The sequence below is a fragment of the Protopterus annectens genome, chromosome 10.part0 (assembly GCF_019279795.1).
Source record: "Protopterus annectens isolate FY-2018-M chromosome 10.part0, PAN1.0, whole genome shotgun sequence".
NCBI lineage: Eukaryota > Metazoa > Chordata > Ceratodontiformes > Protopteridae > Protopterus > Protopterus annectens.
In genome coordinates this window covers 643,234,756-643,258,820 of record NC_056744.1, presented here as the reverse complement: position 1 = coordinate 643,258,820, position 24,065 = coordinate 643,234,756, and the positions used below count along the sequence as shown (strand labels likewise).

Sequence of the window (24,065 nt, the reverse complement as noted above, 5' to 3'; positions counted from 1 at the left end):
TAGATTAATCTGCAGGGAATTTTTAAAGTCTGCCAACTCATTACACTCCCAAAAAATATGTTCCTATTTGCCTCTTTCTTCCCCATCATACCTCCAACATTAGCAATCTACCTTAGGAAAATTCTTTGGAGGCTACTTAGGGAATAAAAATACCTATGCAAACATTTCCAAGCAATGATCCTAAATCTTTTAGACTTTGTTGCATATTTGGGAGCTATACATATATCCCTCATTGTTTCTTTGTGAATTGCTTATACAATATATCTTCTCAGTCCTTTCTAAACTCCTCTGACTTATTTCTATAGTTACCATATGTGATGTTCCTGCACTCGCCCAGTACCAGTCCTCACCACTAGCACCAGTGAAGGATGTACACATTGGGAGGATGACAAGTACACACACAGTAAAGTACAATTTCCCTTAACCTACAATTTCCCTTAACAGCACACAGAGATCACAGTCAGTCTGGGGCTGGTTTCTCCCGATCCCCAATGAGACTTCCCATTGGCACAGCTATAGAGTTTGAGTCCTTAGCCAGGGTTCCAAGCCAAGTCCTCCCAGCACTCTCTCTGTCCAACCAGTGCTTTGTGTCCCAGGCCAAGTAGCTGACACACACACACACAATTTGAAATTTGATTTATACACAAACACACACCTGGGAAAGGCTGGCACAGGTTTACTAGCTATGCCCCTTTCTGCCTAGACCATAAGGTAGTTATCACTGCCACCAGAACCCCTTATCAGCTACTTTAAGGCCCTTTCCAATGGGTGACCAATCTTACTGTGTAATCTTACTATTATCCAAATGGTAGGTGTGACCAGGACGTGCAAGGCTATTTAAGAGTGGCCTATACAGTGTCATCAAATACATATGTAAGTACTCTAAACCAGCCACAATTAAAAGGTTTAAATATATTTAATAATAAATAATAAAAGAACAAGACAATATTCAATAATGCAGCACAATGACTACAGAGTTCAGAATCACAGGAAATATTTTAAAACAACATTGCAGGACAGTCTCAAATAAATACAGAAAACATCTGAACTAATCTTTACTATATTCCTACCAATATCTAAAATATACTTTTCACTAGTTACTTGCTATTAGCAAGACAACTGCTGATGAGAGGATGTTTCCAGGTCCAAAGACAAATACAAAATGCACAGTCTCTGAGAGAGTTCCTAAATTAATATCAGAACATTACTGCTGAGGCAGCTTTGAATGACATCACTCTTTATCACCTGCCCCCAGTTCCCAGGCTAAACAGATACTTAGAATTTAGCACCTCTGTGTCAAACATACTTATCTCTCAGATGTGCAGCTGCTAGGAAGTCACAGAGCAATAAAAATACTTTACATTTTAAACCTAGTAATTATTTCTGAAACACAGTCATAAAACTGTTTACTTTTCAACTTATTTTCTTGAGGGTTTGCAAGTTAACTCTGTTTGTCCCAACTATAGTGTATATACATTTCTGTTCTTTTCCAGTAGGGTACACTGTGGTTACATTTTTGAAGCTCAGTACATAACATACAATTCAACACACACTTCTGCACCAGTAGTTTAATATCCACATAACATATAGTTCTCTTACATTTGTAAGACAAGCATATGGAGCATATTAATATTCACAAATGACATAGAATTATTTATAAAATTCCAGCTAGCTGGGCTGGTAGCCTCACACAATCCAATATTTTATATACTCTACTAATTATCCCCCTTTTTAACAGTAGCTTCAGTTCTGGATTCTACTAAAACTCTACCAGTGCTGCTCTTTTGCTTAGATCCCCATATTTCTTTCTCTTTGTCTACATTGTGATATCAATCCCTGATAGGGAAGGCAATCATTAGCCTGCAATCCAAATTACTTATTGGCTTCTTCCCATATTATTACCTTTCATTCTCTGATTATTATGCTTAAATTAATGTTGTCTAATAAAAAGTTATTTTTTTCTGAGGTAAATTGCAATTATGTAGATGAAAAAACTTTACAGTTCTATTGGCTGAGATACTGATGGATCAAATGATTAGTTTGTTCAAATCTACTGATGATATACTTTAGTAGTACACATGTATGGACCTCAATTCAAATTTGTTATTATTAAATTAGTTCTCTGCAGTTAAGGTGTCAAGATAGCAAGGTTTCAGATAGTTGGATGAGCAGTTACATATTGGATTTTCCATTTAAATGTCATGTTTATAATGATGTTATGTCTTATTGCTTCTAAGATAAATTGTATTTATATAAATGAATACATCCTTACAACTCTTCACTATCAAATAACAAACATCAAACAGCAATCAAACAAAACCCACTGGTATTGTACTGTGAGTACCCAAACCAACATGCTGAATACAGTACACTCTGTCAAGGAACCACTGGAGCCACAAATATTTTTATTTCTTTCTCCTTTATTTAAAAGATGACTTTAGAAAATAAAACTGAGATAAAAGTACAGTCCTGTATATACATTACAGTTTGATACCTTTGGTTTTAAAATACATTTGAGTTCACTATATCATTCAGCCCTGGAGGCAAGTTTGCTACAAGTCTTACTGTCACCACAACTCATATTTCTAAAAGGTTGTTTACATCACACTTACAATTTCTCCAGTCTATGTAGTCCAGAACAAATATTTGAATTTCCTGAAATTGTCACAAAGCAAATAGTTTTATAAATAACATTTTATCCTTTTTTCTATCTTGAAGATGTTCATAAACACACTGAAAAGTTATACCTACAAGCTATCAAAAAGATTTTATTTAATTTTAACCATTCTAGATACATTTTTATAGATCTAGAAACACTGGATTATGAATTATTGGTGAGAAAAAAGAAAATAAATAAAGAAATAAAAAGTTCCAGCATGATTAAAGGGTTGTTGCAGATAATGTTCATCAGACTGTTTAAGTGATGTTCACAATGTTTAATGTTTATTGGTGGTGTTTGTAACAAAAACAATTTTTTATAGGAAATAAATTTAACAGAGGAGCAGTAATTTCTGTCTTACTATTGTGGATTCCTGTTTGTGTGCATTCCAGAATCCACTACCTTTACTTAAAACCTTCATTCACCAATATCTATATTTGTCATCTGAGATAAACACGTAGGGTCTCTTTAAACATTTATTGCTGAAAGTGCCTAGCATTTCTTTGGATTTTTCATTCTGTGTTGCATTTCTTGGCATTTCTATAATTTAAATTTATGCTACGGTAGACCATTGCCGATCTTTTGGCAAGTTCCATTTTATCCTGTCTGTTCTGCCACTTATTCAGTCTAATACAGATTGTAGTGTGATCTACAGACAGACATTTTCCCTTCAGTCTTTTGGAGGTGTAATTTGTATAGTTATTAATCAGGGCTGATCTCTGTACTAACATTTGTAAGATCACTGATATGAATTTTATTTGTTTATGCTTTGTCCTGTGACAGCTGTTGAATAGCACAGTATAAAGTGTCAGTAGATGCCTTTCATTCAAGTGAAATACTCATCATCAACTACCTGTGGGAATGTTTGGGGTTATCAAAAAGTACCAGAGAATCATCAGATAACCTATGTAGAAGGTTCTATAGGAATGAGAAGTATATCAATTGGTTTTCTGACAGAGTAGCTGATGCATGGAACAGACCACCAAATTAGATTAAAGCAAGTACTACTTTAGATATTTTTAAGAACAGCCTGGACACTTATTATGGGAACAAGTGGTTTGGTATATTGGCAAGCTAGAAGGGCATTAATGCCTGTGCTTGAAATATTTGTATGTATGTATGTATCATACTTTATTTTTTCAGGGCTAAAAGAATAATCGGCCAGAGGTTGGATTAACAATATTTTTGTACCATTAGATGGTCTGAAATAATGATATTAAACTTTGCTAATGATTACAATAATGGCAGAAGGAATTTCTCAACTGTTATCCTTTGTCCATACGTTATAAATGCAAATCAAATCAGCAGCAACACATGTTAAAATGCAAAATGCATATTTTAATGAGTTGGTAGTGTCTGCTGTAATTTTAGCTAATAGACACTAAGCGTTGTTGCCTCACAGCAAGACGTTGTAGCGTTCGATTCTCAGCTAGAGCGTCTTCTGTGTGGAAGCATGTGTTAATGGGCGTGCCTTCATTGAAGGTTGTGCGTCAGGGCTGGTAACTCAGCACGTAAAAATCCACTACCAAACATTAACGGACCGGAGTTCTGCTGTGGCGACCCCTAACCGGGATAAGCCGAAAGACACAACAACAACAACAGACACCAAGCACTATTTCAAGCAGTTTTTATTAATTAATTAATGTATGTATGTATGTATTTGTCTATTTATTTATTTGTCTATTTATTTGTATTGTCCATCTGGGATGTGGCTCATTTTCAATGGGGCTCCAGGGAAACAAGTCAAAACAAATGTTAAAATGAATATACATTTATATCATAAATGGTCAATGATCAACATACATAAAATCATCTGTTCAGATGTAGTGTGCCATATGATTAATGAAACATGGTTCAAAATCTTTTCTGCCTGAATTTAAAACTGTTACTTCAAATTTTGACCTATGAATAGGTAAGTCTAGAAGTGTGATTTTATTCCTTATGTCTGTCATACAAGATGGAAAATGTGTAGCATAGATTGAAGAGCTTATTTTTAAAAGATTTGTAAATCAGAATTCCATCCTGTCTTATTAGGCTGTAGAAGACAAAAAAGATATATATGACTTTTAATTGCTTTTTGTAATATAAATGCTGTACTGCTGTGGTGTATCTGTTTTTTTGTACTTTTTCAAACTTTTTAATACTGTATAAGTTATAGTTGCAAGCAAGCCTGAAAGCAATACTCAAGGTGGGGGTTAACCAGAGACTTGTACTGAGGAATTTCAAATCCTGCTGCTAATTGAATAAAAATATCTTAAATTGTTCCATAACCGTAACAAAGAGCAGCCATCAGTTAGTTGTCATTAGTATTTCCTAAGTCCTTTATCCTCCTCAGTTTCCGGATTGGCTCCTGCTTTTTTGCATATGGGTAACAATTATTCCCTGCACCAAAGTGGAACACTTCACATTTTGTTCTTTTAAACAAACACTGAATTATCACCTGACCTGCTATAAAAATAATCCAAGTAATTCAGTAAAATTCCTTAGTCCTTAATGTTTCTTACTATCATATCATATTTAATGTCATCAGTGTATTTATTGATCCAGACACCTTTGCATGATGGCATGAACAGACCAAATAAAAATTTCATAGAACCAAACCCTGTGAGGCACTAAAATTTATTTTACTTTCATCAGAGGGTTTGTTCTTAATCCTGACGTTACATTTTCTGCTCTCAAGCCACAGAGTAAGCCAAGCAAGGATATAACTATTTATATTCATTTCTGCCATAATTAGAATGATCTTATCATTTGGGACTGAATCAAAGGTCTTTATAAATCCAGATACATGATATTGGCAGGGATATTCTATTCCAGAGAACTCTCAATGAACTTTCAACAAATTTCTTAGGTAAGATCTGCCAGAAATAAATTCAAGTTGAGTGTTGTTTATTAATTGTTTATATGATTTTTTAGGTTGTTGTAATCATAGCCGGCTTTAGGCACCAGCGAACCCTGCGGTCTCTGGGGGCCCCCTGTTCCTGGGGGGCCTCCAACCACAGCACTTTATCTGAAAATTTATATTTTATATTATGTCTGTCAAACCAACAAAAGCTAGTACAGCAATCCTATATACTTACTAAACCAGATGGGTAATAATAACTCTTATTTATATCTCCTTTAAAATTCAAACATATTCTGGCTACAGTAACAGTATTTTATCAAGTAACAGGCTTCACAATTCCATTAAATATTTTATCACTGACACTGTGCCCCTAGCTTAGTTAAATCCTGCTGGTGGACACTTGTCTCCACTAAAATTAACAACATAGCCCACTTTAGGTACTTGCAATACCCATGGCTGCAGGGCCCCCCTTAATCATCCTTGACTGTGGAAGGGGCCCCACAAAAGCTGCTTCTAGTTGTGGAAAAGTGAGGAGAAAAAATATATTGATTTCCTGATCATGCAATTTTACCTTAACAGGGCTGTGATATGACCCTTTCAGGATACCGCTGATAAACATGAGAAGAGTAAGCACTAGACAGATCAGCAAGCAGCCAAGAGTGACTGATCTCAGTGCACACCTTGAATTTTGAAGAGCAGAAGCTTCCAATCTTTAAGAATGGTTTTCTCTTTCAGGGAGCTTTAATAATCAGAACACAAGATACTATAAAATTCAAGTTTGTTGCTAAACAGTTCTGTACAATGCCAAAAATATTTGCAGAATAAAGGCTCAAAATCAGGAACATGTTTTAAGTATTACTCTAATTCACTTAAAAAGTTAATAACACCGTTTTCATCAACATGCATTTTTTGGACAATAAGAAGTGTAAAACTCTGATGTCTGAATTTATTGACTGAAATCCTGAATAATTTACCAGCAAATCAAACTTTTTATGAAAAGAGCAAAATTATGAGGCAAAATCAGGAAAGGTCTCTGAAATCAGGCAAAGTGACAGGTATGCATTACTCTTCAACACAGCCAGCCTAAGGCATAGGCCAACTAGGTGTCCGCCTAGGGCACCGCTCTAGCAGGAGCATTTTTCCAGTATTTATTTGGTGTAGGTAGACAAGGATGGGGGCACTGGGTGGTGTGGGGGGGCTCCGTGGAGCCCTTTTCCCTAGGGCACCAGTTGACTTAAAGCCGCTCCTGCTCCTCAGTGAGGCAAATAATAGTGACTTATCCCTGCTGCTGTTTGATGACTGCTAAACAGCAGTCGCTGATCTGGTGTGGCAGTGCCAGTGTAACAGTGTTGCACAATGTATTGCTATTTGCTGAAACAAGTACGAAGCTAGTACTGATATGTCTAATGTGTGTAAAACATATAACTGATTTTTATCTGTGCCCACACACTCAATAATGCCAGGATACATACATTATTCTTCTGGGTATCAGTTAAAAATGCATCTAACAAGTAATTATATTTCAAAAGTAAGGCCTGAAATATATCACATAACATTCAGACACTTAGCTCTAATAGGAGTATGGTTGCCCCACTCCCCAGACTGTATAAATGGATACAGGGGCGGCTCCCTTAATCATCCTTGACTCTGTGGGCACCCCCACAAAACTTGGTGCTGGTTGGGGAAAAATGAGGAAGAAAATTGTAGTAACTTTCTGATAACACTCTTTAACCTGAACAAAGCTGTGATAAGATAATTTTAGGATAAAGTTGATAATGGCCTCTTCTCTTAACCACACCCATTCAAAAAACAGCCCTGCTGACATGTGTTAACAGAAGGTTGATGTAGGTTATGGGGGGTGCTGGGATTTGTGTGGTTATTACTACTTTAATTTTCATCACAGTCAAACCTTAGAGGTGTGCACAGGAGGTCATTATAAGTTGTGTTTGGGCTGGGGACAGTGTAGTCATTTTTTCTTTTACTTTTCTCACAGACGTCAGAGGTGTACAAAGAAGGTTACTATATCTTGAGTAGGGGCAGTGTACTATCTAGGAGCAATACAGTGGAATACATTACTGTAATCATTATTTTTTTTGACTTTCACACATCAGGTACATATACAAGTGGCTGCCTTTGGGGGTTGGGGTGAGAAGGTATGCTATGTATGTCAGCAGACACTTGAAATACATGCCTGTGGCAATTTGAACCTCTGCTTCCATCCCAGTCTAACACCAGAGGGATACATAGGCATTTACTGTCTTTTTTTTGGGGGGTGGGGTGAGGAAGGCAGACTGTATTCCCAGATAGGACCTGTGTATCCTCACAACAATTGTCTTGCTAGTTTATTATGAGCTACTATTTTGTCATCTTTGAACATTAAGCCTTGGTCACAGCTTAGGTCTTTCTTGAAAGAAAAAAAACAAAAAAAGACAAAGTCTTTTCTTACTCATAATTTTGGTTTAGACCACTGTTGGATTAAAAGGTTGGGAAAATGCTCTAAAACACATCCCAGAGAATCTATAACCCTTATAGCTTCTGGTGGCACTTATGTAATTGAGTTATTTCTTACATTATTACTCCTCTGTCTTGGACATTAAAGATGTGTTGATAGCATGAAAGGACAACTAAAGATGAACCATACTGAATTTCTTTCCTTAATCATAATTTCTGTTCAAGCCATCACTGGATTAAAAGGTTGTCTAAAAATTAAAAAAAAAAACTTTAAAATGCACATTAGAGCACATAGAAAGTCATGGCTTCTTGAAAAAGCAGAAGAGTAAGGCAACATGTCAGTAAATGAAGAAAAAAGTAACGTGCATGCTATGGTGAGCCCACGATGTGGGGAAAATGGAGGGAGCACTGAAGGATGTGTGTGTATGGGGATACTGAAACAGAGGGCAGTGCCTAGGGTGCAATTTCAGATAAGTCCAACCCTGTCCATAAAGTTACTGTAATGTATCATTGTTGCAGCTAAATGCCGTAACTGTGAATGCCCCTTTGTGAGATGGGCCAACATAGTGTGGTACTGGTACATAAGCCTGTTCTAATGTAAAAGCATTGTAGCTGCAGGTCATTCTGTGTGTACTACTGCTAAAAGTTTGCAGCATGAACTAAAAGGTTGCTTAGGAGGGATGGCAGTGACAGGGTAATACTTAGACTGAAAACGCCTAGGGGGACCCCAACTTGACACTTGCTGGGGACCTCCAAAATGCTAACACCGGCCCTGGTTGTAATAACACTTTCAAAAACTTTGCTAACAATGCTTGTCAGATATGAGGCTATAGTTTGTGATGTCACCTGATTTGCTACCTTTGGTACTGGGAATAACTACAGTTTCTTTCCATTTTTAATGACGGATAGCCTACACATAGTATTTAATGGGATAAGAAAAGTACCAATGGCTTCATCATTTTTGATAAGAAATAACCATTCAGCTCATAGAGGGCAGTAGTGGCATTTGGTCTTTTTCCTACTATTACTATGGCCGGCATTACATCATCACTCCTGATTGTTGGGCAGTCATCCTTAATCTGTGTATTATCATATTCTCTACCCTGCAGCAAAGGTGGCTCAGCATAAGAGTTCTGCAACAAATGTTTGCAATTTCATCAGGTGTCTGACAACGGAATCCCCGAAATGTAGAACTTGTGTCATACTCTCCAAACCTATAATACAATCAAATGAGATTAACAAAATGAGTACAGTTTGAATACAGTTAGGTATTTCTCTGCAAAAATCAATTTCAATTCACACATTGTTTTCACTACCACAGCATTTCTCTGTTACATGTGATAATATATACAGATGCACAAGCTTTTATAGCCATGCCTGCTAACCAGACCTGTGTATCTCTTTTTTGCTTTCTAGTGGTTCCAATGAATGTTAGCTGCACAAGAACTGACTTCCAAATTCAAATTCCTCTGCAAGCACTTCCACAACTTGATCGCAGTAATGTTTACTTGGGGAATCCATCTTGTTCTGCTAATGTGGTTGCGTCAGTTTATAAAATAATATCAAGATTCGATACCTGTGGAATAAAGTCCAAGGTAATATTTTATAGGGACTGTAGTAACACTAAAGATCATTTTGATTTGTTAGTGTTGCTTCATGAACTGTGGAAAGAAGATAATAAGAAAAAACATCTTATTCATAGTACTTTGACTAAAGAGCAATTTCCAGATATATTGTCTCAGATTACTAACAAGATGCAAGTATTTAGAGTACAAAACACCTAATTAATTTTTAGTATAAATGTGGCTCTTAAATCTTTAGCATCACGCTAATCCTGTTGCAGGTAATTATTTGTTAACCTGATTAATGGTCTGATCCATAGCAAACCCCTCTTCAACGTCAGCCTGAGACAAGTGGCAAAATTACAGAAAAACTTAAATACATTTTACAAGTGGTGATTGTGAATACAGGTTAATAATTAGTACATACTGTACAGTAATTTAGCTAACAGGCAATTACCCTGAGTCCTACAGTTAACTTTGTCAGAATTCCTGAGAATTAAACAAACACATTCTGTCCAGGTTACAAAGCAACAATGGTATTAAGCAGCACACGGTGATGGTGCTGTGGTAGCATTGTCGCCTCACAGTAAGACGCTGCCCGGTTCGATTCTCAGCTAGAGCGTCTTCTGCATGGAGACATGCGTGAATGGGTGTACCATTGTTGAAGGTTGTGCGTCAGGCCTGGCAAGCTGCTACGTAAAAATCAACTACCAATCATTACCGGTCCGGAGTTCTGCTGTGGCGACCCCTAACCGGGAAAAGCCAAAAGACACAAACAAAAGTGTACTATTGCTGAGATTTTAGCAACTGTTGTTATTACCATGATATGACTGAATGGGTAGGGAGAGAGGGAACATCACATCAAAATAATTATCCAGTATATATATATATATATATATATATATATATATATATATATATATATATATATATATGGGTCTACTTCACATCACCTAAATCTCATTTGACTGGCTTTCATTTGACTGAGACCAAATCACCTAATTTTCAAGATACTGAAAACTCATTTGACTGAATCTCATTTCACTGAAAGCTTACAAAGACTAAATTTAAAACCAAAGACATACACACTTGCAACACTAATGACTACCTCATTCCAGAATTTTAAAACTACTTACTTACCCTCTTAACAGAAACCAAACAATATAAAACCAAACTAGGTGGGGGGTGCCCCCCACACCACCCTAACTATATATACTAACTTCAGGATACAGTCAGGAAAAGTGCATATATCTTGTACTTGCCTTACAGTACTCTACACACTGCCACTACTCCTGGGAACACACAACATATCCGCCATATTACTTTAGATACTTTCCATCAAAATGTAAAGGGACATACCCACATTTAGAAACACTACAACACTACTTTCTACATGACTGTCGGTATTCTGACAGTCAGCACTGTAAGTTACAGAAATCCTTTTTATCACAAACAAGTCACAGGTGAAGGGAAACCCACATCATGTCTATGGCTTACAATTCAGTGACACGAGATTCGGTCAAATGAGTTTTCAGTGTTAGGTGACTTGGTCTTAGTCAAATAAGAAAAGCACAGATCCTTGTAGTGAGGCACAACTAGTTTTCTAGCCTTAGAGGGGGGTAAGACATCTCGCTCCCATAAGGAAAAACAATAGTCCATATGGAAAAGTGGTACTTGTGAGCAACAATGCTGCTGGCTGAAAGAAGCTTTGTTGCTCAGAAGACACACGCACACACACACGCACACACACACACACACACACACACACACACACACACACACACACACACATACACACACACACACACACACACACACACACCACATGCACACATGCACACACACACACACACACACACAAAACTATGTGATTTAAGTTTGAACAGCATATAGCTAGGGCAATAACTTTACTGAGAATTTAATTTATTTATCTGTCCTTTGTTGTCTGGATTAGTCCTACTAGGATAGTGGCATCTTTCCAGGCAGAGATCTGCAGTGCTTTTTATACTGCTAGGGGAAATTAGGCCGGGACACTGAGGAAATTCTCCTACTGCTTTTGGCCACTAGATGATGGAGAGCTGTTGCCAAGGTCAATGTTTTCCAAGAAGGAGGAAGAGACACCAAGCTGAGAAGGGAGTGATGCAGAATACTGTATTATCACAAACAGATTGCTTTACAGAGTTGGAAGAAGGAGGTCAGAAAACTCTTGTGTTGTGGAGATGATGGATCGAGGACAGTCAATGCAGATCAACTAAGTTGGAGTACTATGGCAGATTGTGTGTTGGAAAGGTAACAGAAGAGGTGCTGCCAGATGAATCAGAAAAAGGAGTTGGATTACTGTGGCAGTCCTAATAACAGCTTGTGGACATGCTTGCCTCATGGAGCAGCTGGTTTTAAAAAAGATATTCCTGCAACATTTTGTGTTGGGCGGTAAGAGAAAACTCATTTATATGCCGAAATGGTCAACAAAGGCAAGAAAGACAGTGTTTTTGAAGCTGGAAGAGGAAACCAAGGTAGAATGGAGATATCTAATGGATGAAATCAAAGCCATGTAGAGGAAAAGGCAAACAACACAAAAATCAGTTCTATATACCACACACGTGTGCACACTTTGATTATAAATATTTTTCTTGGTATCTTGAGCCATTTTTTTGAGTTGAAGCTGAAAGAAGACAAGGATTAATGCAAGGAAAACAAAACCAGAATTGAAGACCAGTAGTAAGAATCAAAACAAAGAGCGGTAACACTTTTAACAAGTATGGACAGTATTATTTTACCTTTAGGATTTAAAGGAACATACATAAGAGCACTAATACACTTAAGAACAGAAGATGTTTACAATGTTACCTTTGAAACATTTACTGCACTTGAAAAATTTAGGAATGAAGGTGAGCAAAACAGTTAATTTGCACTATGGAATGAATATACTTTTTCAGAATTTGGGATTACAGTTAAGGAAGAAAATAAATGTGCAGTTCAGAATGTTGCACATAGAAGAATGTAAACGTTTTTTGTTTTCTGTCTGCTTGTAATAAAGTGAATGAGGCTTAAAAAATGTATGATAAATGTTTGGACAGGGGGGTGGGAGGTATGGGTGACACTGGATGTGCATAAGAGGAAAATGTAGGATATTTCAAATATTATAATGTTAAATGGGAAACACGGAGCAGTGAGGAATTGGGGTTAACCTAAAGCGTGGTTTTTTTTTGGGGGGTGAGAGGCATTTGGTGCAAGATGATGTGATCAGTGTGGGAAAGGGGCATACTGCACAAAAATGTTGGTCTGAGTGTTGAAATTGCAATTTGCTCATTTTTTGGTTTGATTGTATTGTACTAAAAAGGAAAGGTTAGTAGAAGAACAGAATATTTAGAGAAAAAAAAAGATTATCTGATGATAATAAAACTGGAGATATTTGTGGAGAAAGCAACTAGGGGAAGATAACTGAATAATAAAATGTAACTAATATGGAAAGGAATAATAGCAATGAGCTAGGAAATGTTTTACAAGAAAGTATTACAGTGCAAGATAAAAACAAAATTTGCAGCATTAGGAAGTGAAGAAGGAAATTTATAGCAGGATAAGAACAAGAAGAAAATAAGAAATCAATTGGAAGAATGATAAGGAGAAGAAAAGTAAGAATAAAGAATAAAAAATAGAAATAAGAAAGACAAACAAAGGAAGGGGGTGGCATGGGAATATTACCACTAAATGTAAACTGCTTTTAAACATTATTAGAGGTGTGCTAGTGACTGTATGATGTAAAAATTAAGTATGGAGATTACATGTCCGTTACATAACATATGTGTGAAGGAAGAAAAATGGAAAAGAACTGAGGCAATATGGGGTAAAAAGATTACATGATCAGTAGGGATTGATATGTGTTTAGGAATGGTATTTTTAAGTGAAGAGATAAAGATACTGGATGTGATGATAGTATTAAATAGAAGACTAGTGGTGTATGATATAAGGCAAAGGGAAAGATGTGTCAGGATAATTGTAATTTATTCATACACCAATATGATGGAAAGGAAATCTATGTCTGAATTTAAAATGTCCTATTAAACATGTCAGTTATTATGTTGAGAGATTTTAACTGCAATTTGAGAAAGGAGAGGGAGCATTAACACAATATATCAAAGTAATAAGAGCAGTTATAAGACAAAAATAGGAACAATAGAGAAAAGACATATAAAAGAGAAACTTTTAGATTTGAAACAGATTATGTAGTATATTCAAAAGATATGAAAGGAATAGCTGGGGTACAAATGTCAGTGTTTTCTGATCGTAGTGATCATAGAGTGGTATGGGCTGTAATACTGGATGACAGATAAGAAATAAAAGAATGCAAAGTAATAATAAAATAGGAAAGATTGCTAAAACAGATGAGATGAAAGGGAAACAAGATTTTATATGAACTGCATATACAAAGACATTATGAAAACTGGACAGATCAGTGGAGTGCTTATAAAGAAAAATTCAAGAAAATATGTTTGATTGTAGAACAAAAGTGAATCAAAAGAACAGGAGAGTATATAATGAAACTATAAGAGGAAAAAAGAGGAAGGGAAGAAAAAATGAATGCAATGTTTGATGAAGACGAAAATATAAAATGTAAGCAGAGAGTTAAGTGAAATTGTGGAAAAGTTTGTAGATAGACTCCAAAGAAATAGGCCTCATAGATTAACAATAACACACCAGTCGTTTATTGCAGAGAAAAAAATGTTAAGTGCTTTCATGCCTAGATACATGGGACTTATATGGTTCTTTGCAGATAGAATGTATGAAAAGGAAGTGGTACAAGAAATGTCTGAAAATCTTAAGAATTCTCTAGAAAAGGAGATTATTATAAAAATGGAAGAAATAATAAAAGAAGGAAGGTAAGAATCATTACAAGGAATATATGAATTAGGTTATAAATATTAGTAGAGAGATGAATGGAAATGAGAAATGAATACTGGATCCTTAACTTCAGATTGAAACACCTTATTTCAATCAGCATTTCACATGCAGATGTCTCAATGGCCTATCTTTGGGTTATTTGTATGCAAAATATAAGGCTAGAAACTACAATGGGACTGTAGGGCTAGGCTTCTTAAGATCATCGCAGATCAACAGCCTAGTAAGTACCTATGAACCTATGACTATATCCAAAAGATGAGCAAGTGATATTGAAAAAACTATATGCTAGCTATGTCCGTGTTTTACTAATTTCTTATATGTAAACAGAAATGTTAAGTGCAGATGCCCTACGCAGACCATCTCAAAAAACTCCAGCTTTACTCCGTCACATATCGCCTACTCAGAGGCGATCTCTCCCTAACATACAAAGCTATGTCAAACCCAGAGCTGTTGGACATGCTCCACTTAAAGAAATCCCAATCTCTCCGAGCTACATGTTGTAGGGACCTAAACCTTGTCACCACAATAAACAGAACATGCTGGAGGGATAGATTCCTGTCCCAGAGACTTCCCATACTCTGGAACAGACTACCTATCTATGTCAAACAGAGATCCTCATTAGCACTCTTCAAGAAAAATCTTGACGATTGGATGGGAAATAGGAAATTCACCCTGGGGATCACTTCTGTGGCTCTGCTCGACAGGGGCACAGGAAAATAATTTTCTTGGGTGGCGAAAGTCAGGGTACCTTTTTGGCTAGGCTTATATAGGCCCTAGGGCCAATAGCCTAGTACCTACCTATGAACTTATGAACCTATAAAGCAAATCCATTAGTTACTACCAGTACATGGTAGGGCTGGTTGAGCAGACAGTAAAAATGTGCCACTGGGAATACAGGTGTCATCTTTCCATTGAAGACAATGAACATAACATCTTTTAAGCTGATATTTCCAGCAGATATATCACCAACAGCTAAGAAAGTATAACCCCCCCCCCCCAATATTTATCAGGTTTGTTCTACCAGGACTTTTGAAGCTGTGTCTCTGCAAGTGGAGGTTCAAATTAAAATAAGGGTACATGTGAACCTTGGCTGTAGATGATTGTCATTGTTAAAGTAACTCCCTGGCCCAATGTGCAAAAATGGAAAAAGGCTTGTGGCTGGCTGGATGGATGGATGGATGGATATGAAACTACATCTGTAACCTGCTACTACTGGACAGAAAATAGTGCATCAATGTTTGTTGGACATGCTTTAGATAAATATAAGTCAGTTCTGGAAAGATAGACACAACAAGTACCAATACTAAAAGTCGGATTGTTTGAAAGAACAATATTGAAAACTTACCTTATAACACAGTCAAATATTTTCCCCTGGGGAGGGTTTGTCTATATACCTACATGCAGGGAGTGACCTCTATTATTCACCTTATTAACTACCCCTACAGAGGCTTTGTTCTTATGCTTACTATGGGAGTAGATACCCCCTGCATCTTGCTTACCTATAATCAACTCTTAGTTGGTTGCATTTCAGGAAAAGAGATCCAGTGGACCAACAGCTCAAAAATGTGGCTGTAATAAAATTAAATTTGCATTGCTAGTTTTCAAGCAACCATATCAGCTGTGCTTTATACAGCAATATATGGCAAAACCGAGATGCCTTACCACTTCTTCCTGTAAATAATGACTTTAGTTTAGGATGGGTCAAATAATACTTAGTTGATGTCTGTGTGTGTGTGTGTGTGTGTGTGTGTGTGTGTGTGTGCGTGCATGCGTGCGTGCGTGTGTGTGTGTGTGTGTGTGTGTGTGTGCACCCTTATTTGCCCTTTCTTCTCTTTGTGATCGCTTTTCTTTTCACCCTCCACATTTTAAAGCTCATGTTCCATGTGATACATTGGAGGACTTCCTAAGATTATTCTGCCATCTTTGCCTGGGATCTCAGTACATCCCATATCCCATACCCAGCAACAAAGCACTCCTTGCTAACATCAATATGGCAAGTTCACATTTAGCTTCATGTTCAGATTTACAACTTTATTTAAGCCTAAACACAAGAGCAAACAAAATGTCAGTAAGATAAAATAGAAATAGAAATAATAATAAATACAGAGTAAAACAGCAAGAAAAATGTTACAATAAATAAAATGAATAGTAGAATCCATGGCTACACTATGGCACATCAAAGAGATAGGTCATATAAATAGTTCTTCAAGGAGTGCTTGATCCCTCTCATAATGGGGAACTCCCTTAGCCACCAAGGGAACAGGTTATAGAGCTGTGGTCCTTGATAAGCAAAGCTCAAAAGCCAGAAGAATTGTACCATACCACTGAAAATACCATCAACCCCTAACTGGCTGAGCACAGGGAACAAGATGGTTGATACAGGAGAAAATCCTACAGGTAGAAGAACCCTGGTCATTTAAAACTAGCTAGACAAAGACTAGAATCTTGAAAATAATCTAGTGATCAATAGGCATGCATTGAAGCTGACACAGATCTAGCATGATATGAGGGCAGTATGACAACCCTGTAAGTAGCCTGGCCATGGAGTTCTGTGCTGGCTGCAAGCAGTCAAGTTCATAGTCTTAAAGCACTTGAACACATTGATTCTCAGTTGCATTGTCTGCTCTGTTTCATTCCTTTAAAACAGGTGGGAATACTTTTGAATGTTATACATGTAGAAAAAAAACATTTTTAAATGTTTTATTATCAGGACATCATGCTAGATATATAAATTTATCCAAACAAATTTTTGCACAATGGCTAAAGAATCAGAATGACCTGCAGTCAAACAGTAATGAGAGCCCCTATCAGATATGGACATGTTTTAGCATTATGACCTCACCAGCATAACACAAGTTAAAAATCTAAAGACCAGACTGGCTACATGGCACCCCTGCCCAACCCACTATTGGTGCAGTCCCAGCCCTGGGGGATACTACTGGGGACATGTTATCTGTCAAAACTGTTGTGGGATGATGACCTACACTGTAAGAAACCTCATTATGTGGTCTGAAAATATCACTCAGCTTTAAGTAGTAATGACACTGTTTGCCAAATTAATGCAGCCACTAGTATCTGAGCCAAGTGAACAGTTTTTTTTTCCTTTTTCCCTTTCACAATACACATTGCATTACTAACCAGTTAATGGTGGTGGTGGTGTGTGTGTGTGTGTGTGTGTGTGTGTGTGTGTGTGTGTGTGTGTGTGTGTGTGTGTGTGTGTGTGTGTGTGTGTGTGTGTGTGTGTGCAGACCTTACATGAGCCAAGAAGTCATTATAATAAATTATATTTTAATGTCAGTTTATGATTACAAACTTAAACGATGACTGTAGTTCGACCAGTAATCATTTAATTCTAACCCTGCCAATAAGTTTTCAGTTTTAAGACACTTTCTGTGTCTCCAATCTAAATGTTTGTACTATGACAAAATGCTGAATGCACTGCTGTACTAAAGGAATATTCTCCTGCCTACAGTGTTGAAATGAAAGGAAAGATGAGATCTCTGTTGACTACATCACTCCTTTCTCTGCTTAACTTCCAAAATAACAGTATGCCTTATTTAAAAGCTGTTTGTGTGGCCAAAAGGACTAAGGCAACCCTCCTGTTTTCTAAATCCTAACAAAAAATTATTTCTATTCATAGAAATGTAAAAGATAAAACATCTCTAGTGGCAGTTAATAACCTTCTCTTAAATCTTTGAATATTGTACTCACAATACTGTAGCTTCCTCTTGGAAGAGGCATCGCTATTATTTTAGGGGACAGATCATTTGATCATGTATTATTTTTACCGATACAGATAAGCCAATCAGAACATTATTTATTTTATTACTAACCATCTTACAATTAGTGTATATGCTGTTTTTATTGAATAATTGTACATGCAACGCTTAGCATAAATACACAAAGATAATTCTGATGATCCAATACCACTTCATTTTATTATGACGTATGACAGCACTGCTGTTACTGGTGCAATAGGTTTATGATGTATATGGTTTACTGTGAAAGGTTTCAAATAGTACAGATGTCAAGCAAAAAAATATATTTCCTGTTTTACCAGGTAGTCAATATATGTCTGAGGTGTTACATCTCATCTGGGATATCAGATAAATGAAGGGCTGACTCTGCATCTCCCCATTTAAAGTGTTTTTTGGACAACTCTGTACAGAGATTTCATACTCCATTCAAGCACATCCTGTATACAGAGTTCACTTGACAGTAATTGCTAATAAGTCAGACCAGGCTGACTGTTGCATTGTTCCCAATATTCTGCTTGAGAGGTCTGTATAGATGGTAAAATGTTTGCAAATGTGTAAATAAATATGAATCCACCATTATACCTTTAATTTAACTTTGTTCCTATACAGAAAATAAATATGTAAATTGCCATCTAAATACTATATTTTGTTTCAGATGTCCTTGAACATTCTTTGGAATGTTTTAGGTCTCTCCAGTGAAACTGTTTGGAAAGTTCTTCTCTAGGTTAGCATCACATAATCAGGCTTTTAGTTACCATATCACTATGAAGCTCTTGAATAAAAAAGAGATCATGTTTTTCAAAATAGAAACTGGGTGCACTTACAATGTACAGGAATAGAAATTTATAGACTTCCTATTTCCCTTCTGTGTTTCAGGAAAGAAGTAATACTACTGTTATTGCAAGCTTCCTATATATCGATTTCACAACTGGGGACCAAGAAGATATTCATAAATATGAGGTTATCTGTGAACCAAAGAAGAAGGAGGCCACAGTAAACATTATTTCAGGAGGAGATCCATTCATGCTAAATCAGTTTGCTGAGAATTTGGTTGAACCCAATAATGCCAACACAGGAAAATCTGAGAGCTCAGAAACCGTGAAGAAGCAAGACACAAGTGATATTGTATTTATAAGTATCTGTGTATTAGCAGGTATCCTGATGGTGATAGCTATAGTTGGATTAGTACTGCTTTGAAAGGGTCATTAAGTGCCATCAAAATATGATTATCTCTACACAATGCAGAGCAGTGTACCATTAGAACACATTTTGAAGTAAGGTGTCTGGTTCAAAATGTCAGTGTTAAGGACAGAGTTTCTAATGAATATATCATCTATGTGGTAATCTTAGCTGTGATCTTACGATTATATGAATAGCTACACATCGATGTATTGTGACTTAACATTTCAAAGTCTGGCCTTGTGCACATTAGGTCAGTTTGCAAAAAGTGAGTGCTCAATTTAGCTTACTCAAGAGACATTACATGAAAGCGAGAAACTTAAAATGTGATCGCCGGGTATATGTTTATCGTATTTGAAAGCCAAACTATGTAATAGCGTATGTTTTTGAGTTTTTTTTTTTAATGCATGAGCAGATATGTGTCTGTGTCATTTCTTATCAAGCCTTTTAAAATCTCCAGAAGTAACTAGACAGCTTATTTTGTGACCTGTAAATCTTTATGGAGGATATTATTGTGGCATTATGATAGAATGTGGGCCACAGACCTAATGGTCTTATACTGCCAGATGCTAAGCTGGCACTAAACCTTCTATTCCACATGAAATAATTTCAGTTTGCTGTAAATCTCCAGAGAATCATTTCTGACATTCTGCATTGTAGCTGGTAATAAAGATACACTAGACTCTGCTTTGCAAAATAATCCATTTTCTTTGTGTTGTTAATCTTTCAGTAGCAGCTTTGCTATGTGATTTAGTGCATATTACATCATTCAAGATTACGCTAGATGACATAGAAAACTCAGGGTGTAGAAAGTTAAGCATCAGTTACTCATCAGTTAAGAGCCTATGTGGTCTAGAATACAGGCTGACAGTCTTTTGTCTGTCAGGATATCTAGTACTGCTAAGCCCAAAAACTTTTTCAGAGAACAGCTTCCAATTTTTGAAAATGTTTACCTAACTTGTATCAAAAGGGGCACAATATTCAGTTTACAGTTTGGCCAAAAACACATTCAACCATAACAGCATTTCGGCTCAATATATTTAAAAAAAACACGGAGAATAAAATTATTTTTGCCACATGGGGTGATATTCTCTTTTAAAGTTACGTAATCTGAAACAATCGACCGTATCTTATTTAACAAGAACTGGATCCAGTAGTCAGACAACTGTATATTAGAGATATGAAAGTTGTTTGCTCCAGTATACTTTATACCACCTAGTTACTATTACATGTTAGTCAGTAGCTGAATACAATGAACAATAGTATGGTTTACTAATCAAAAATGCACATAAAAATGCAAATAAAACATAAATAACGCCATTGCATCCAAGACCAGGGAGGTTATAGCTCCATTGTACTCGACCCTTATCAGACCACTAATTGAGTACAATGCTCCCTTCTTTATGTCCCTCACCAGACACCTGCAGCAACTGGAGAGACAACAGAGGTTTCTAATCAAGAGAATCCAGGGCCCCCAAAACATGACATACATGGAAAGACTGAAAGCCCTGTCATTGTACTCTGTATCATACAGGCTGCTGAGAGATGACCTGTGCCTGGCCTACAGGGCAGTCTCGGACCCCGCCCTAATGCCAATGCTGTACATCCACAAATAAAATGGGACAAGAATAACTCACTCCAGGGATCCCAGCCTAGCCTGTGACATTAACAGAACATGCTGGAGAGACAGATACATCTCCCAGAGATTACTGCTCCTCTGGAATAAGTTCTCACTCCATGTAAAGCAGAGCTCCTCAATGATCCTGTTCAAGCGCAACCTTGACAACTGGATGGGTGACTGTAAGCTCACCCTGGGAGTGGCACCTATGTCCCTTATGGACAGGAGCAGTTGGCGCTGATCAAAGAATCACTCTGCTAACAATGATCATCTAACTATGATCAATAACAGTACTTGGGTTATTACACGTTTAGGTTTGTAAAGGTCCTAGGGTCATTAGCTTAGTAACCTCCTATGAACTTGTGTTTTTCATGCTGAAAAAAATGAACAGTTACCATGCATAGAGGAATCTATGATAAATATCTTTAGACATCTAATGTGTTACCTATATATCCTTCTGCTTATGTATACATGCATCTATCTGCCAACTCCCAAACCTATATACCACAGGCACTTGCTTTTCTTCACTACCAGTCATTAGATGTTTGACATGTTTATTTATTGAGCAGAAAGGTCATTGGTATCAGAAAGCACAAACTTCATCCTATAGAGACTGGGATTTTTCATGTATGGTCTACTATTATGCTAAGCCTAAGGACTATCAAGTCAAATAAATCAGAAATATTCACTTACCTGAGGTAACCAGAAAAAATCCTCATTCTCATGGACAGTAATGTACATGCAGTGAAAATATGGCATTATCGTTGTAGTCATCAGCCTCTCCCCTTCTCCCATTTTTTTCTACATGGGCCACTTCTCTTGATTCAGTGTCACTCCCTTACCTTCTTTGACCATCATGCCAGATTGTCACAGGTCCTCTCTCATGAAATCCGTCTATCTCCTGCCTGGATGCCCTTGTTACTACTTGCCTTCTTCCTTTCTCTCCCACATTTTCTTCATCAGTTTATGTTCTTCTTTTCAGCACGTGGCTGAACCACTGTAATCTGTTCTTGTTGACCTTCTCTGGAATTGGGGCTAGTTTTGCTTCTGCTCTGATGTCATTTCATTTATAGTTTCAAGAGCTTTATTTAGTGAACATAAAAACTAAGAAAAAAACTCTGCTTACATACTCATTAAATAAAGCCCTTGGCGCCAAACTTGTTTCTCCTGACATTCGTGAACATCAACGGCTGATAAGCAGAGCAACATGACTTAGTGCCTATACCAAAAGCCAGCTTAGGATTCTAATAAAGAACACAGAACAAACCTGGGCTCAATGACTGAAAGCTACATAATGTACTACATGCAAACAATAATGCCAGACAGGGTGTGTGTGTTAATGTGTAATTAATGCCCAGCCAGGGGTGTTGTGAGGCCTGGCCTACACCCCTGGATGGGCATTAATTACACATTAACACACACCCTGTCAGGCATTATTGCACTTAGAGAATGAGCTCTCTGTAAAAAAAGTTCTATTTTATATTTTTAATATATTTTTGATGTAAAATAGTTCTTCCGCCTAATGTTTCATACTTGCTGTAGTATATGTTAATGGGGGTGAAGAAAGCATTTTACATACAAAATGTATTAAAAAAAAATAAAACAGTACTTAAAAAAAATACACAAGTAGGTAAGACACAACAATTTTACAGGCAGCCCATTCTCCAAGGGCCGGCAGAAATCATTCTCTCTTCACTCTCTCTCACACATGCTACCAGGTGCTCTTTGGTTCACATTCACACTCCACTCACTCACTCTCTCACACACACACGTGCAGAAATACACACACACACACACACACACACACACACACACACACACACACACACACACACACACACACACACACACACACACACACACACAGTGTCTCTGTTTTCATGCACACATTCACTCACACAAGATCGGTCTCACTGTCTTTCTCAATCTCTCACAGTCTCCAGGTGCTTTCATACACACATTCAGTCTCACTCTCACTCAATCTCTCTCACACACAATCTCCTCTGCTTACATACACACATTCACTCACATATCACTCTCGCTTTCTCTCTCACTCTCTAGATCTCTCTCTCTCTTTCTCACACACACACACACACACACACACACACACACACACACACACACACACACACACACACACAGTGTCTCTGTTTTCATGCACACATTCACTCACACAAGATCGGTCTCACTGTCTTTCTCAATCTCTCACAGTCTCCAGGTGCTTTCATACACACATTCAGTCTCACTCTCACTCAATCTCTCTCACACACAATCTCCTCTGCTTACATACACACATTCACTCACATATCACTCTCGCTTTCTCTCTCACTCTCTAGATCTCTCTCTCTCTTTCTCACACACACACACACACACACACACACACACACACACACACACCTTTTTTGTCTCCTTTTTTGTCTCCTTTTTTGACATTTTTACACTCATTAAACAGCAAAAGCACTGTTTTGCAACTGTAAAATAATGGCGCCTGTTTCGTTTTTCTCAGTCCGAGCTCCACGGCAATTTGATAAGCTGCCATGAAGTGGCGGACTTGTTTTTCACCTGGCATTACTTCTACATTAATTCCCTGCTGGAGAACGTTCGTTCTCCAAGCAGGGTACTGATGTACAGTAAGCCCATTCTCTAAGCATAATTAATCTAGCTCACTTCCTGTTTTTTGCAACTTAATTCAATGCACAGCCAATGACTATCTTGCACCTGCACGATCCATATATACCTCTCATGTGTACCTCATTATTAGTCATTATTATTGTTATTATTATTATTATTATTGTTGTTTGTCCACATTTTTTATTTGTCTTTTCAAATATTTTTATTTTTCTTCTTTTCTTGTATTATGTGCATGTTACAAGATGCAGCCATTATGCAAGATTCCTGTACAATCATCATTTTTCTAAGAAGAATTCAGACATAGTTAGGTACATCATGTAACAAAAGAAATTTCAGTGTTGCAACAAAACTACAGTGATAACATCCTGTATACACTATAGACAAAACGGTGCTATAGACAGTCAATTTCTAATTAACATTGTGTCACAGTGATACTTTTTCAATAAGGAGACATATATAGAAC

At 37.1% G+C, this 24,065-nt stretch overlaps 1 protein-coding gene across 1 annotated transcript in view; it reads left to right on the top strand.

The window, feature by feature from the left end:
• Positions 1-20,008, top strand: part of CDCP2 (CUB domain containing protein 2) — an 87,576-nt gene extending 67,568 nt beyond the window's left edge. The window contains exons 5-6 of the mRNA XM_044084859.1: positions 9,372-9,550; positions 19,051-20,008. Of these exons, the coding sequence (XP_043940794.1) occupies positions 9,372-9,550; positions 19,051-19,371 (500 nt within the window). The 3' untranslated portion in view covers positions 19,372-20,008. The remainder of the gene's footprint in view (positions 1-9,371; positions 9,551-19,050) is intronic.
• Positions 20,009-24,065: the final 4,057 nt, after the last annotated feature.